Source organism: Saccopteryx bilineata, chromosome 2 (assembly GCF_036850765.1).
Source record: "Saccopteryx bilineata isolate mSacBil1 chromosome 2, mSacBil1_pri_phased_curated, whole genome shotgun sequence".
Taxonomy (NCBI): domain Eukaryota; kingdom Metazoa; phylum Chordata; class Mammalia; order Chiroptera; family Emballonuridae; genus Saccopteryx; species Saccopteryx bilineata.
In genome coordinates this window covers 144,794,707-144,813,140 of record NC_089491.1, presented here as the reverse complement: position 1 = coordinate 144,813,140, position 18,434 = coordinate 144,794,707, and the positions used below count along the sequence as shown (strand labels likewise).

General features: G+C 36.0%; 1 protein-coding gene across 4 annotated transcripts in view; it reads right to left on the bottom strand.

The window, feature by feature from the left end:
* CNTN1 (contactin 1) overlaps positions 1-18,434 on the bottom strand; it is a 388,569-nt gene that overhangs the window by 141,323 nt on the left and 228,812 nt on the right. For all 4 annotated transcript variants that reach the window (XM_066258119.1, XM_066258117.1, XM_066258121.1 and 1 more), the window contains one exon: positions 3,150-3,356. In XM_066258119.1, coding sequence (XP_066114216.1) covers positions 3,150-3,356 — 207 coding nt within the window. The remainder of the gene's footprint in view (positions 1-3,149; positions 3,357-18,434) is intronic.

Genomic DNA, 18,434 nt, shown 5'->3' with positions numbered 1-18,434 from the left:
GAAAGAACTATCTATGGAGTATAAGGCAAAAGGGAAATAAGTGGAAAAGAGGGAAGGAAAAAGAGAAAGAAGAAAAGTGTCTATTCAGACATCACTATAATCATCAATACTGGTACTTGATTTAATTTATGTAACGTATCAGTCCTAACAGATATATTATTCCCTTTAGGAGAAGAGATAGGCTCAGAAAGGCTAAATATATTGTTTAGGATCACATGTGAATGTGCTAAAGAAACAAAGAGATATACAATGATATGAAATATAAGCCAAAATTTAAATAAATGATCTAAAAATGTTACAGACAAGAAAGATTATTAGAAGGAAGTGTCTATGGGAATTTCAAGAAAGAAAGGCTGGACTAGACTAGTACAGGTTGAGGAAATTGCATATTATAACAAAATTCCAGGCATGTGCACAAAATTAAAAAAAAAAAGAACTCTGGAAATTCAAATGCAATTGCAGATGAATTTGAACCTACAATCTAGAGGGCTTATAACAGTGATATTAAATATTTTGAAACTAATTTTTTTCAGTGGTAACTATCAACGGGTTTTGGTAAGAGAAGTAATATGAATCTTACCTTTTGTTTATGTAGAAGACCTTGCTGGCTTTTTAAAAGACGAAGCATGGAGAAGAGAAATACAGAAAAGAGTCAGAGAGCTAAGGGAGGCTGTTTCATAAATTCAGAAAATCAGATGAGGGTCGGGTCTAGGCCAGTCACAGTAGGAACAAAGAGGAAGAACATATCCGAGTTGTGTTTTAGAGGCAGAATCAAGAGGTCTGACTCTGGGGTCAATATTTTTTTTCAAAGTGTAGATTAAATATTTAATTCATCAGAATGGCCTGGGATGCTCGTGGAACCTGCAGAGTCCTGGATCGCATCCTTGGGTTCCATATTTTCATTAGACTTCCAAGTGCTTACATAGTAGTTGGGAACCACTGAGCTCACTGTCCTCAAAGGAGAGAAGGAAAGAAGTTGATTTAAAATGCTAAATGAGATAAGAACACTAGAAGAGGTTTAGAGAGAAGACAACAGGTATGTTTGGAATACTTTGAGCAGAATATCCTTGAGAAATTTCTGGATGAAAGGTCCAAGAGGCAGGTAGAATTAAAGACTCTAAACATGGGGAAAAGTCTTGGAAATGTAAGCTGGGGGCCATCTATCTGCATAGGACTGCTGTTTAAAGGTGTAAATGGGTGAGAATATCCAGAAAAAGATAAAAGAGGAATATAAGAGGAAGATCTGCGAAAGGATACTGCATAGAATTTGTCAGAGAGGCAACTGGGAGACGAAGAATGAGCAGAAGGAGTCAGGGAAAGTAGGCAAAGAAAAGAGAGCTCAAGACAGACACTGAAGAGACCAACAGTGTCAGCAGCTCATACAGAATCAAACTGAAAAATTTCCTTTGGATTCAACATTGCTTTGATCACTGAAGACTGCTCACATTGAATACAAAAGAATACACAGAGGGAAAAGAGCGGAGGAGAGTTTGAAGATTCAGAAAAGAAAGTAAATGATGTAGGGACAACGTCCCTAAATAAATGAAATGGATGAAATGAATGGATGAAATAAATGAAATGGATGAAATGAATGGATGAAATAAATGAAATGAATCAGGGCAATTGGAGTTATTAGCTTAAACAGGAGGAGAAACAGTTTTTCCACCAATTTAGAAAGTAAGAAATAAATGGAAGTGCAGAATTTCTGGCGAGGAATAAAAAAGAACATTTAAAAAAGTTTTTAGTTCATGGTTCTTTTTAACTCAGTGAAATAGTGAGTGAGGGCATCTAATATGGAAGGAAAAAAAAGGGGTTCTATGGAAAGTAACCTCACAGAGTGATCAGATTATGAGTTCTAAAATGGGCAGGTCATGGTGGATAGTCATGCCCATGCCTACACCTTTTTCAGTGAGAGGTTTTTAAGCAAGCCCTGTCCATTGTTCTTGTGCATTTAAGTTAACACACTTTTGAGATGTCAGAAGTAATAATCCTGGAAGCTTAACCACCCTTAAGAAAGCATATAATCTCTTGATCCTGTAATTCAATCTGTCCTTACTTCCTTCCACCTTCATGTAATCTTCTTTATGTTCCAGTCCTAATCTTAAATGCATAAAAGAAACTTCAAAACTGTTATTTTCTGGGATATTTGAGATCTTGTTCCCTGATGATAGCATATATCATCAGTTTGTCTCAAATAAACTCTTATATTTTTGGACATTTCTTATGTCAACAGTACTAGCTAGAATGGGGGAAAGAAAAAGGAGCCAGGAAGTCAAAAGATATTCATTGAATACCAACCAACCAACCAACCAACCACATGAACACTATCTTGAGGAGAGTAATAAAAAGAGAATGATCGTGACATAATGAGGTTTTTCCTGTTATCATACCCTAGTTAAGGGCTGAGGCAGGAAACAAACCTAAATCTGTCAACAATTAAATCAGTATTTCCTGAGAAGCTTGAACTCTGTGATATGGGTGTAGCAGCATGCCTGAGAGAAAAACAATTTATGAGGGAAGCAACTACATATATTGTGATCTGATTTTCTCATGAGGTGGCCCATTAGAAATAAAAAAAGGAAGGTAGTTTAATTGGAGCCTGGGGAAAGGGCAGTCAAGTATAACAGTGGTTATAGCATATGGTGCCACAGTAGTAATACATATGCTAATTACTTATATCAGAAAGGCAATTCATATACTGATATACTTCATGTAACTGGTTCTTCTAAAATATCAAATTAATCCAATTGTCTTTTTTCCTGATTCTGCAATTATATAGTTTTTAATCTCATTTGTTCTCCTTATTATAAACTTACTAAGAAGTGGGCATGGCCAAGAAAATAAGCAGATGCCAGTGATTCCCCTTTTAATTAATATCCTGGTTTTTGGATAATGAATCAGTCCTTTGCATTCATTCCCTGAACTAGAGGCAATTGGTCGGAACTCTGCTATCTTAGGGTTCTTTTATGATGTAAATCACCTCTACTAAAAGAGCTAAAGAATAACCCACACTGTCAAAGTGTGCACTCTCTGTTGGCCCTGACTGTGCAGCAGGCTCTTCCCCCCACCAGATATTTCTTTTCCTTACTATAAGTATTCCATAAGCAGACAACCTTGCAAAAACAGAATATAACAAATAAAATACTTACGTTCAGGTAGTGGAATGAGTGGGATAAACTTGCTGAATACACTCTTTGTAATAGAAGGGCTGGATACAAAGCAGGAATAATTGCCTTTGTCTGATGCCTCAACATTCGCAATATAGAGATTGCCATTTGTCTGAGAGACAAATCTTCGTTTATCCATTGTGATAAATACAGGAAATTCATTTAGAAGCCAGCGGTAGCTAAGATCATCTAGAAAAGAAAGTATTGTCTACTAATTATTAAGTTCTTATCCAATAGCAAAGACTTAGTTTCCTAGTATTAAGCCAGTGCATAATTTAATCTCAGCTATTATAGAACAGAGCATATGTTGAAAGTAGGCCAAGACAAACAGTGCAAATTTTGTAAAGCTACTATTGTTTGAGTAAATATATGGATATTGCTAAGCAATTATTTTTCTCTGTCTCTCTCTATTATTTCATGGACTACTAGTATAGTTCTATTTCACTGATGGACTAAATACTAAATGAAACTCAGAGAGGTTAAATGTCTTGCTTAGAATTTTATGACTGACTGTTAAGTAGAATTGGGATTTTTTAGTCCAAGTCAGATCATTCAAAACTCATGACCCACCTTCTCCACTGCATTTAAAAAATAAAATCAACATTACTAACCATACTGTGGTTTTATATCTTCCTTGTTTTTGTATTCCTATCTTAAATTATAGACTTAGAAATGAGTTTATATAACCTTTCTGGCCACATTAAAAAGTAAAAACCACAGAACAGAGAAATGAATGTTACTGGTTTTCTAAAATATTAGGAGGTAGATCATATGGTAACTCTTAACCACAGGACATTTCATTGGCTGAACATACTGGCTGCTGTGGCCAAAAGTTAAATTTCCTCATTAATTTGCTGATTTTCATACAGTTTTCTATTTCTATCTCCTCTTCTTGCTTTGAAGAATGACTCACAAGGAGTCATGCACAAGAGGAAACTATGGGCACTGTATACTTCTTAGTCACAAAATGTTGATTTATTTTAAAACATCATGAGCATGTAAAGACAGCTGCCACTAGAAAGATTATAAGAGGGGATGTCTTGTGTCAAGTTGAATGAGATTTTAGATGTGAGATGGTGGAAGGTCAAGATCTTTTCAAAATACAATAATTATGGCACACAACCCTTCTGCTTGAGGAAGTCCAAGGTGACTGGTAAAGAAGCCAAAGGTAGTATAAAAAGAAGCTGACTATGAAATATTACAAGAATTTCTTGGGAAAATAGTCCAGGCTATCCTACCTAGATTAGCTATTTAATTGTCTCCAGCAATTTACAATATCAGGGAAGTAAATGAATATGATTACATTATTCTCATTTTTAATCTTAACTTTTTAATGAAAGAAGCAGTACACTTGTATTGTAAAAATAAATAGAAAATACAGATAAATTTAAAAGAGAAAGAATATTAAACCACCATTATTCTCCAATTAGTATGTATCTCTTCAGACACTTATATTTATGAATAATTCTATTATTTTATCAGTTATCTTTATGCTGATTTAGAGTCATGTAAAACTCACAGAAGAATAAAGATAGGAAGAGACTTAGGGGACAGCTTAAATTGCCAAAATTGGGTTATTGGAATTGGTCAAGAGTTGCCATAGAATCTTTGCTTTAAAATGATATCATAGGACAGGAGATGACATCAGAGTAATGGTGGCATGAGAGATACTCCTGATCTCTCCACTTGAAATTTCAACAAATTGAACAACTATAATATAGCAAAGAAACCCCAGCTGGGCTCACAGGTGCACCTGAATGATTCATGCATTGAATGAACTAAAGTTTTTTTTGTTGTTGTTAGGGTTCTTAACAATACCATACTCAAATGCCATCAAGGAAAAAGAAATTGGATACCATGGCTACATAAGACAAAGACATAGTTCAGAAAGAAAATTAAAAATCTCCTGAAAACAAACTCAATTACATGGAAACCTTGGAATTACATGATAGAGAATTCAATATTGAAGCTCTGAAAATACTCAACGAGATGTGAGAAGACACCAATAGGCAGGCAACTTAAAGAGATCACAAAACAAAAGGAATCAAACATTTACCTCACCAAGGAGACTGAAACTTTAAAAACAGAGATGAAGTACTCAATACATGAATTAAAAACTGAAGTAGAAAGTTTAGCTAATAGAACAAGTCAGATAGAGGAAAGAATCAGTAATATCGAAGATAGGCAACTAGAGATGCTATAGAGAGAAGAGGAGTGAGACTCACAAATTAAAAAAACAAAACAAAACCGAGAGAGCTCTACAAGAATTATCTAGCTCTATCAGAAAGAGCAACATAAGAATAATGGGTAAATCAGAAAAAGAAGAAGAGAGAGAAGGGAATAGACAGCCTATTCAAACAAATAATTGATGAGAACTTCCCAAGCCTATGAAAAGAGTTAGAGCCTTGAATCCAAGAAGCAAACAGAATGCTGAGTTACCAGAACCAACACAGACCTACTCCAAGGCACATCGTAATAAAATTGTTAAAAATCAATGACAAAGAAAGAGTCTCCAAGGCAGCTAGGAAAAAGAAGAACATAACATATAAAGAGAAGCTCATTAGTTTATCATCAGACTTCTCAGCAGAAACTCTACAAGCCTGAAAAGAGTGAACCAAACATTAAAGTATTGAAAGAGAAGAATTACCAGCCAAGAATACTATATCCATTAAAGTTATCCTTCAAATATGAAAGAGCAATAAAATATTTTATAGACATACAGAAGCTGAGGGAATTTATTAGCAGAAAATCCCCACTGCAGAAAATACTCAAGGGGGTTACTTGACCAAATAAAAAGAACAAAACATATCAAAACTACAAGCAAAAGCTCCAAGAAGGTCACAATAACAACAAGGATAATATGTAACAACAGTAACATAAAAGGGGAGAGGATAAATATCTACATCAGCAAAGGAGGATGGAGTGCAGGAGCACTCATAAGACAAAGGACTCTTGTACATATGAACATTTTTCTTTTAATAACCTAATGTAACCACCCACAAAAAAGTCACTATTGAAATTCAGCTTAAAAAAAGACAAAACAAGGGAAATAAGTATGGAATACCATCAAACAAAAACAACGGACAGAAAAAAAAGAGAAGAACCAAACGAGACACAGAGCTACCAGACACCAAAACATAAAGTGACTATAAGAAATCCTCAAATGTCAATAAGTACCTTAAATGTAAATGGACTGAACTCTCCAATAAAGAGGCACAGAGTAGCAGATTATATCTAAAAGCAAAACCCAACTATATGATGCCTTCAAGAGACACATTTAAGCTGCAAGGACAAAAGTAGATTCAAAGTAAAAGGTTGGAAAACAATTCTTCAAGCAAATAATATAGAAAGAAAAGCAGGTGTAGCCATTCTCATATCTGACAATATTGACTTCAAGACAACAAAAGTAACCAGAGACAAAGATGGACATTTCATAATGATAAAGGGGACAATGTTTTAAGAAGACAACACTTCTTATTTTATAAGCATAAAAACAGGGAGCACCAAAATATATAAGACATCTATCTACTAACTGAGCTAAAAATAGAAGCAGACAAAAACAGAATCTTATTTAGAGATTTCAGCATACCATTGACAGTTTTAGATAGATCATCCAAATAGAAAATCAATAAAAAAATATTGGCCTTAGGCCCTGGCCGGTTGGCTCAGTGGTAGAGCGTCGGCCTGGCACGCAGGAGTCCGGGGTTTGATTCCTGGCCAGGGCACACAGGAGAAGTGCCCAGTGCTTCTCCACCCCTCCCCCTCTCCTTCCTCTCTGTCTCTCTCTTCCCCTCCCGCAGCCAAGGCTCCATTGGAGCAAAGTTGGCCCAGGTGCTGAGGATGGCTCTATGGCCTCTGCCTCGGGTGCTAGAATGGCTCTGGATGCAACAGAGCAGCGCCCCAGATGGGTAGAGCATCACTCCCCGGTGGGCATGCCAGGTGGATCCCGGTCAGGCGCATGTGGGAGTCTGTCTGACTGCCTCCCCATTTCCAACTTCAGAAAAATAAAAAAAATAAAGAAAGAAATAAAGAAATATTGGCCTTAAATGACACTCTGGACCAAATGGACATAATAAACATTTATAGGATATTTCATTCCAAAACATCAAACTATATGTTCTTTTCCAGTGCACATGGAAAATTCTCAAGGATAGATCATCTGTTGGGCCAAAAAACTAACATCAATAAATTCAGGAAGATTGAAATTATACCAAGCATATTTTATGACCATAAGGCTTTGAAACTAAAATTCAACTATAAAAAAAAAAGTAAAGAAACCCATAAAAATGTGGAAATTAAACAACATACTTCTAAAAAATGACTGTATCAAAGAAAAAATAAAAGCAGAGATCAAAAGATATGTACAGACAAATGAAAATAACAACAAGACATACCAAAATTTCTGAGATGCAGAAAAAGTAGTAGTAAGAGGGAAGTTTATAACATTACAGGCTTATATAAAGAAACAAGAGTCATACCAAGTAAACAACCTAATATCACACCTTAAGGAACTAGAAAAAGAAGAACAAAGGCAGCCCAAAATCAGCAGAAGAAAAGAAATAGTTAAAAGTAGAACAGAACTAAATGAAATAGAGAACAAAAAAACTATAGAAAAAAGTAATATAGCAAAGAGCTGGTTCTTTGAAAAGATCAATAAAATCGACAAACCACCGGCTAGACTACGAAAAAAAGAGGAACGACTCATATAAACAAAATCTGAAATGAAAGAAGAGAAATTACCACAGACATCATAGATATACAAAGGATCATAGTAGAATATTATGAAAGATTATATGTCACCAATTCAACAATGTAAAGGAAATGGATAAATTCCTAGAACTAAACAATCTTCCTAGACTGAGTCATGAAGAAGTGGGAAACCTAAATAAACCTATAAGCAGGGAGGAAGTAGAAACAACTATCAAAAACCTTCCCAAAAAATAAAAGTCCAGAATCAGATGGCTATACTAGTGAATTCTACCAAACATTCAAAGAATATTTGGTACCTATCCTTCTTGAAGTCTTCTAAAAAAATAGAAGCAACACATCCTAACACATTTTATGAGGCCAACATAACCCTCATACCAAAACCTGGCAAGGACAACAAAAAAAGAAAACTGCACACCAATATCTCTAATGAATAGAGATGCAAAAATCCTAAACAGAATATTAGCAAATTGAATACTTCAATACATTAAAAAAATAATACATCATGATCAAGTGGGATTCATTCCAGGAGCACAAAGATGGTTCAACATACAGAAATCAATCAATGTGATATACCCCATCAACAAAACAAAGAACAAAAATCATATGATCTTATCAATAGATGCAGAAAAGGCACTTGATAAGATACAATATCCCTTTATGTTTAAAACACTCAATAAAAATGGAATAGAAGGAAAATACCTCAACGTAATAAAGGCCATCTGACAGCTAATATCATACTAAATGGGGAAAAAAGTAAGGCTTTTTTTCCTCTATAATCAGGGACGAGACAAGGCTGCTTACTCCCTCCAGTCTTATTCAACATAGTTCTCGAAGTATTAGCCAGAGCGATCAGACAAGAGAAAGAAATAAAAGGCATTTATAGAGATGACGTCAGAGTAATGGCGGAGTAGGAAGCGATACCGATAAATCTCCCCCAAAACTCAACAAGATCTTCAACCAGAAACAGAAAAACCTATACTTGGAGCTTCCAGATTCTTCGCAATACACCCAAAGGTATGATTGAGTGAAAAATTGGCTAAATATATAACCAAACCCCGAAGGAAATAGGGAGTAAGAAATGCTCCGCCTTCCTCACTAACCTAAACAGGGCGGCTTTCTCTGGTAACTGTGAATATAGAAACTGAGGCGGGCAAAGGGGGTGAATAGATCCAGGCCCCCGCAGCAAAAACGGCCAAACCAGGCTGTGGCTCAGAGATCCAAGCCGAGGAAAATCTGATCCTGTGGCAACCCAGGCAATACAAGCTAACACTCGCGCCAAACCCAAACAAAGAAAGACAAGCGGAGCGGCCATTTTACCCGGTCTCCTGGTCGGTGCGCAGTTAGTGGAAGAGAGATTTCTTCCTAAGCCGCGGAAGTGGGTGCCCGTGTTGCCCCACGGAGAGGCAGGGTCAGAGGCCTTTCTGTGGGCTGAGGGCAGAGTCTCTGGGCAGCCCCAGCGCCCTGGGAAAGCCACGCACGGGAGGGAGTGAGAACTAATCCCAATGGTGGAGATTTTCCGTGCTGGAGGCTGTTTCACTCAGAGGGAACCGCGGCCGACCTCATATCCTGGTGTGCGCGCGCAGATAAGGAGTGAGCGATTCCTCCGAGTGCCTCGGCAGTGCGCGCCCGTGTTATCGCACAGAGGGGCAGAGTCAGGGGCCTTTGTGTGGGCCAAAGCGGAATCTCGGGCCACCCCAGCGCCTTGCAAAAGCCGCACACGGGGACGGAGCGAGACTCAATTCCAACGCTGCAACTTTTCCCTGCGGTTGGGGGTTTCACTCAGAGCGTGAGACTGCTGGCCGGATATCCTGGTTGCAGACAGTGAGTGAGAGTTTCCTCCAAGCGCCCCGGAAGTGGGCGCCCGCTTGTGTTACCGGATAGAGTGGCAGAGCCAGAGGTCTTCGAGTGGGCGGAAAGCCCGCCTGATTATGCTAGCAGCTCTGACTGTCTGAGCCTTACCCAGAGCCCTGTGCTGAGTGGAAATAGAGTGGGGAGTTGCCAGCAATTTGAGCCTCTTACTATCCAGGCAGAGGCAGCAGCAACCCCATACCTGGACTATCAGGCTACTAATTGAGGAAGGAAAGACTAGGAGAAAGGCTCCAGGAACACGGACTCTCTCACTGTCGGAGCCTATAAATGCTAATGAGCCTCGACTCCCAACGAGAATAAAGCACAATACATGACATTGCCATAGAGACTTATCAACTGCAAACCTCTACCTGAGCGTGCCAAAGGGGCAGAACCCGGGGTACAGAGTCACCAACCAGGAAGAGGGAGAGAAAAGAAAAAGCAAGAAGATAACCTCTCAAAATCAAGAATAATCTGCAGACTTTATAACCTATCCCATTTTATTATATTTGTTCGTTTGTTTCTCTTATCTTCATTCTTGAGACTTTTTTTTCCTCCTCCAATTTGGCCGATTAACTCTCTACCGGTCTTACTCTCTCCTCTCCTTGAACTACACTACCCATAAGTGTTACATCTCCCATTATCATTTCTCTTCTCTTCCTTTCTCTCTATGAGGGTTGCACTCCAAAACCCTTAACTCTCTCTCTCTCTCTCCTTTCTTTTTTCTTCTTTTAGTGGTTCCCTCTTTTTTTCTCTCTCTCTCTTTCTTTTCTCCTTCTATATTAGTTTCTTCCTTTCTCCTTTACATCTCCTCTCATTCAAACCTCAATAACAAACAAATTATCTTATCTGGGACTCAAACCTATGTTTGTGGCATTTTGGGGGGTTTTTACTTCACCTTTTTAACTCACTAGCAGTGCTCCCATCCCTGGCTCTCCATATTATCTAGTTCTTGTTCCACTAAATACAATAGTAAGTTTTTAATTTGTCCCCCCATTTTTCCATTTTCCTCTTATTCCTCTCATCATAACTCTTAGAAAACCAACACCTAAAAGCAAATCATTTTATTCTTGACCCAAATTTTTCCTTATTTGCTTTCTGTGGGTCCATACGCCCTTTTTTTTTTCTTTTTTCTTTTTTTTTTCCCTTTTTTTTTTTTTTTTTTTTTTTTTTTTTTCTTTCTCTCTTTTTTGCCCCTTTATTACTTTTCCCCAATTCAGGCCCTCCATCACAGGCATTGTTTGTTATAACTCACAGTCCACCACAAGATTTTCTCAAGAAAGAGGGGAGAGGAAAGGAGAGGAAAAAAAGAGGGGGGGAATAATTTCCTTTTTTAAAAAATTTTTATTTTATTTTATTTTTCTTTATTTCATTATTAATTTTTTTTTAAAAAAACAACTCTTTTCGATTTGTTATTTTTTTATTTTTTTTAACTTTTTATTCTTTATTAAATCTCATTAATACTATCAACAAAACCACCCTTAGATGCCATTAAGAAAGAGAAAATCGAATATCATGGATACAAAAGAAAGAGAGGTAACACAGCTAGATGAGGAAAAATCTATGGAGAAAAAATTTAATATATTGGAAACCTTGGAGCTAAATGACAGAGAATTCAAGATAGAAATCCTAAAAATCCTCCGAGATATACAAGAAAACACAGAAAGGCAATATAGGGAGCTCAGAAAACAACTCCATGAACACAAAGAATATATGTCCAAGGAAATTGAAACTATAAAAACAAATCAAACAGAGATGAAAAACTCAATTCACGAGCTGAAAAACGAAGTAACAAGCTTAGCTAATAGAACAGGTCAGATAGAAGAGAGGATTAGTGAAATAGAAGACAAGCAACTTGAGGCACAACAGAGAGAAGAAGAAAGAGACTCAAAAATTAAAAAAAATGAGATAGCCCTACAAGAATTATCTGACTCCATCAAAAAGAATAACATAAGAATAATAGGTATATCAGAGGGAGAAGAGAGAGAAAATGGAATGGAGAACATACTTAAACAAATAATTGATGAGAACTTCCCAAGCCTGTGGAAAGAACTAAAGCCTCAAGTTCAAGAAGCAAACAGAACTCCAAGTTTTCTTAACCCCAACAAACCTACTCCAAGGCATATCATAATGAAATTGACACAAACCAACAGCAAAGAAAAAATTCTCAAGGCAGCCAGGGAAAAGAAGAATACAACATATAAAGGAAGGCCCATTAGATTATCATCAGATTTCTCAGCAGAAACTCTACAAGCTAGAAGAGAGTGGACCCCAATATTTAAAGTCCTGAAAGAGAGGAACTTTCAGCCACGAATACTATACCCATCAAAGCTATCCTTCAAAAACGAAGGAGAAATAAAAACATTCACAGATACAGAAAAGATGAGGGAATTTATCATCAGAAAACCCCCACTCCAGGAATTACTAAAGGGGGTTCTCCAATCAGATACAAAGAACAAAAAAAAACAGAGCCACAAGTAAAAGCTCCAAGAAGAACACAATAAAACCAAATTTAAACTGTGACAACAACAAAAAGAAAGAGGGGGAGAGACGGAGATTAACAGTAGCAAAGGACGATGGAGTGCAAAAGTACTCACAAAATAGTTCACTACAATGAACAGGGTAGGGACCCTTTTCATTACTCAAAGGTAACCACCATTGAAAAAACCACCACAGAAGCACATGAGATAAAAAAGATAGCAACAGAGGAAAGATGTATGGAATACAACCAAATAAAAACAAAAGATAGAAAAACGAAAGAGAAGGATCAAACAAGACACAAAACTAACAGGAAGCAAGATATAAAATGGCAATAGGGAACTCACAAGTATCAATAATTACACTAAATGTAAATGGATTAAACTCACCAATAAAAAGGCACAGAGTAGCAGAATGGATTAAAAAAGAAAATCCAACTGTATGCTGCCTACAGGAAACTCATCTAAGTAACAAGGATAAAAACAAATTGAAAGTGAAAGGCTGGAAAACAATACTCCAAGCAAATAACATCCAAAAAAAAGCAGGTGTAGCAATACTCATATCGGATAATGCTGACTACAAGACAAGAAAAGTACTTAGAGACAAAAATGGCCATTTCATAATGGCTAAGGGGACACTGAATCAAGAAGACATAACAATTCTTAATATATATGCACCAAACCAAGGAGCACCAAAATATATAAGACAGCTACTTATTGATCTTAAAACAAAAACTGACAAAAATACAATCATACTTGGAGACCTCAATACACCGCTGACGGCTCTAGATCGGTCATCCAAACAGAGAATCAACAAAGACATAGTGACCTTAAACAAAACACTAGAGCACCTGGATATGATAGACATCTACAGGACATTTCATCCCAAAGTGACTGAGTATACATTTTTCTCCAGTGTACATGGATCATTCTCAAGGATTGACCATATGTTGGGCCACAAAAACAATATCAGCAAATTCAGAAAAATTGAAGTTGTACCAAGCATATTTTCTGATCATAAAGCCTTGAAACTAGAATTCAACTGCAAAAAAGAGGAAAAAAATCCCACAAAAATGTGGAAACTAAACAACATACTTTTAAAAAATGAATGGGTCAAAGAAGAAATAAGTGCAGAGATCAAAAGATATATACAGACTAATGAAAATGACAATACGACATATCAGAATCTATGGGATGCAGCAAAAGCAGTGATAAGAGGGAAGTTCATATCGCTTCAGGCATATATGAACAAACAAGAGAGAGCCCAAGTGAACCACTTAACTTCCCACCTTAAGGAACTAGAAAAAGAAGAACAAAGACATCCCAAAACCAGCCGAAGAAAGGAGATAATAAAAATCAGAGCAGAAATAAATGAATTAGAGAACAGAAAAACTATAGAAAAAATTAATAGAACAAGGAGCTGGTTCTTTGAAAAGATCAACAAAATTGACAAACCCTTGGCAAGACTTACCAAGGAAAAAAGAGAAAGAACTCATATAAACAAAATACAAAATGAAAGAGGAGAAATCACCACGGACACCGTAGATATACAAAGAATTATTGTAGAATACTATGAAAAACTTTATGCCACTAAATTCAACAACCTAGAAGAAATGGATAAATTCCTAGAACAATACAACCTTCCTAGACTGAGTCAAGAAGAAGCAGAAAGCCTAAACAGACCTATCAGTAGAGAAGAAATAGAAAAAACCATTAAAAACCTCCCCAAAAATAAAAGTCCAGGCCCTGACGGCTATACCAGCGAATTTTATCAAACATTCAAAGAAGACTTGGTTCCTATTCTACTCAAAGTCTTCCAAAAAATTGAAGAAGAAGCAATACTTCCAAACACATTTTATGAGGCCAACATAACCCTCATACCAAAACCAGGCAAGGATGGCACAAAAAAAGAAAACTACAGACCAATATCTCTAATGAATACAGATGCTAAAATACTAAACAAAATACTAGCAAATCGAATACAACAACATATTAAAAAAATAATACATCATGATCAAGTGGGATTCATCCCAGAATCTCAAGGATGGTTCAACATACGTAAAACGGTTAATGTAATACACCATATCAACAAAACAAAGAACAAAAACCACATGATCTTATCAATAGATGCAGAAAAGGCTTTTGATAAAATACAACACAATTTTATGTTTAAGACTCTCAACAAAATGGGTATAGAAGGAAAATATCTCAACATGATAAAGGCCATATATGATAAACCATCAGCTAACATCATATTAAATGGCACTAAACTGAAGGCTTTCCCCCTTAAATCAGGAATAAGACAGGCTTGTCCACTCTCTCCACTCTTATTTAATGTGGTACTAGAGGTTCTCGCCACAGCAATCAGACAAGACAAAGAAATAAAAGGCATCCATATCGGAAAAGAAGAAGTAAAGGTATCACTTTTTGCAGATGATATGATCCTATACATCGAAAACCCCAAAGAATCCACAAAAAGACTACTAGAAACAATAAGCCAATACAGTAAGGTCGCAGGATACAAAATTAACATACAGAAGTCAATAGCCTTTCTATATGCCAACAATGAAACAACTGAGAAGGAACTCAAAAGAATAATCCCCTTCACGATTGCAACAAAAAAAATAAAATACTTAGGAATAAACATAACAAAGAATGTAAAGGACTTATATAATGAAAACTATAAACCATTGTTAAGGGAAATCGAAAAAGATATAATGAGATGGAAGAATATACCTTGTTCTTGGCTAGGAAGAATAAATATAATCAAGATGGCTATATTACCCAAAGCAATATACAAATTTAATGCAATTCCCATCAAAATTCCAATGACATTTTTTAAAGAAATAGAGCAAAAAATCATCAGATTTATATGGAACTATAAAAAACCCCGAATAGTCAAAGCAATCCTAAAGAAAAAGAATGAAGCTGGGGGCATAACAATACCTGACTTCAAACTCTATTATAGGGCCACGACAATCAAAACAGCATGGTATTGGCAGAAAAATAGACACTCAGACCAATGGAACAGAATAGAAAGTCCAGAAATAAAACCACATATATATAGTCAAATAATTTTTGATAAAGGGGCCAACAACACACAATGGAGAAAAGAAAGCCTCTTCAATAAATGGTGCTGGGAAAACTGGAAAGCCACATGCAAAAGAATGAAACTGGACTACAGTCTCTCCCCCTGTACAAAAATTAACTCAAAATGGATCAAAGATCTAAACATAAGACCTGAAACAATTAAGTACATAGAAGAAGACATAGGTACTCAACTCATGGACCTGGGTTTTAAAGAGCATTTTATGAATTTGACTCCAATGGCAAGAGAAGTGAAGGCAAAAATTAATGAATGGGACTACATCAGACTAAGAAGTTTTTGCTCAGCAAGGGAAACTGATAACAAAATAAACAGAAAGCCAACTAAATGGGAAATGATATTTTCAAACAACAGCTCAGATAAGGGCCTAATATCCAAAATATACAAAGAACTCATAAAACTCAACAACAAACAAACAAACAATCCAATAAAAAAATGGGAAGAGGATATGAATAGACACTTCTCCCAGGAAGAAATACAAATGGCCAACAGATATATGAAAAGATGCTCATCTTCTTTAGCTATTAGAGAAATGCAAATCAAAACTGCAATGAGATACCACCTCACACCTGTTCGTTTAGCTGTTATTAGCAAGTCAGGTAATAGCAAATGTTGGAGAGGCTGTGGAGAAAAAGGAACCCTCATACACTGTTGGTGGGAATGTAAAGTAGTACAACCATTATGGAAGAAAGTATGGTGGTTCCTCAAAAAACTGAAAATAGAACTACCTTATGACCCAGCAATCCCTCTACTGGGTATATATCCCCAAAACTCAGAAACATTGATACGTAAATACACATGCAGCCCCATGTTTATTACAGCATTGTTCACAGTGGCCAGGACATGGAAACAACCAAAAAGCCCATCAATAGATGACTGGATAAAGAAGATGTGGCACATATACACTATGGAATACTACTCAGCCATAAGAAATGATGACATCGGAACATTTACAGCAAAATGGTGGGATCTTGATAACATGATACGAAGCGAAATAAGTAAATCAGAAAAAAACAGGAACTGTATTATTCCATACGTAGGTGGGACATAATAGTGAAACTAAGAGACATTGATAAGAGTGTGGTGGTTACGGGGGGGAGGGGGGAATGGGAGAGGGATAGGGGGTGGGAGGGGCACAAAGAAAACAAGATAGAAGGTGACAGAGGACAGTCTGACTTTGGGTGGTGGGTATGCAACATAATTGAACGACAAGATAACCTGGACTTGTTATCTTTGAATATATGTATCCTGATTTATTGATGTCACCCCATTAAAAAAATAAAATTATAAAAAAAAAAAAAAAAGGCATTTATATCAAGAAAGAAAAAGTAAAGGTATCACTTTTTGCAGATGGCATGATACTATATATAATATATATACTCCATCCCCAAAGACTCCACCAAAAAACTATTAGAAACAATAAACCAATACAATAAAGTCACAGGATACAAAAGTCTATTGCTTTTCTATACTCAAACAATGAAACTTCAGAAAAGGAACTCAAAAAAATAATTTCTTTTATAACTGCAACAACAAAACAACAAAGTACTTAGGAATAAACTTAACAAAGAATTTGACTTTGGGTGATGGGTATACAAAATAATCAAAAGTTCAAATGCTATACAAATGTTTACCTGAAAACTACGTACTGTTATTGATCAATGTCATCCTGTTAATTTTCTAAATAAAATTTAAAAATTAAAAAAAATAATAAAATGATATATAGGACAAATTAAAACATACTGGAAATATGTCTGATTTGTGAAATCATTTTTTTCTATTTTCACTTAAAAACATAACTTAATATTTTTGTCATTATTTCTGGTTACAATTAAATTCCAAAATATCAAAAAGGTAAGGAAAAATATAGACTTTTATACAGAAAAAAATGTTTTCCTTAACCTTACAATGTTTTGTTTTATTTGTTTAATTTTCCATTTATTAGAGAAAGAGAAAGAAGCATCAAGTAGTTGTTCCACTTAATTGATCCATTTAGTTGTGCCCTCATTGATTACTTCTTGCATGTGTCCAGACCAGTGATCAAACTCATAACCTTGAAGTGTCAGTAAGATGTTGTAAGGTTGCCCTGGCTGGGTTCCTCAGTGGATAGAACATCTTACTGATTTTACAGTGTTTTAAAGACATGACATGCAAAATGCATTCAGAAAACTCCATAGTTATATAAATTTTGAGACCTACATTTTAATTCTTAGGGCTAACTTTAACTTTGGTCAGTCTATTTAATCACTGTGTTATTCAATTTCTCCAAAACTTAAGATTTTGTTTTGTGTTCCACTTATAACAGATGTGTAAAGAGGAATGAAATAATGTTTTAATATTTAAACTTTTAAGGGACAAAAGGTAGGTCAGTGATATTATTGTGATGATGTTTGTAAGAACTTACATCTTGGACTATATAAGCAATTGGTCTGGCTTTTTAATGCCCAGCATGGATTCTTCACTTTACTTATTTAATACATACTGAGGATAATTTATATATTGCTAAATAAGACAGATGTAGTATTTTCCCTGATGGAACTTGTAACATCAATAATATAAATTTATCTAATAAAATTTAGCCTACTGATAAGCCATTCACCTGGACAAAATAATAATTGTAACACATTAGACACTCTTATTTCTCATTAAAACAAATGTAGACAATTGCTATTGCCATTTTCAAACAGGGACACTGAGGTTTAACTAGGTTAACTGACTTACCCAAGGCCATCCAACCATAGGGAGGCAGAAGTGACTTTCTAACCACCCTCTCCACCCCACTACACAAAAACTGTTGCAAGATTGGTGTGGTAGCTTCCTTGCCTCTCCGATTAAAGAATAAGGCTCATTTTTGGCAATCAAGAGCTAAGCTCTGACCCAGTTCTCACAGGGACTTAATGATCTTTTTATCTCTCTTTCCCCACCTCATGCTGATGGTAAATTTAATCACCTCCATAAAAGCCAATACTACCTGTTTTATTCATAGCACTGGTTGACTGGCTTAAAAAATAAATTATCATAAAATTATTTTTTAAGGTAGAGTAAGTGCCAGCACCTGTTTTAGAAATGTTGTTTTTATTGATCAATGTCTGAGATTTCTTTCCTTTGCCTCAAAAGAGTGTGTAT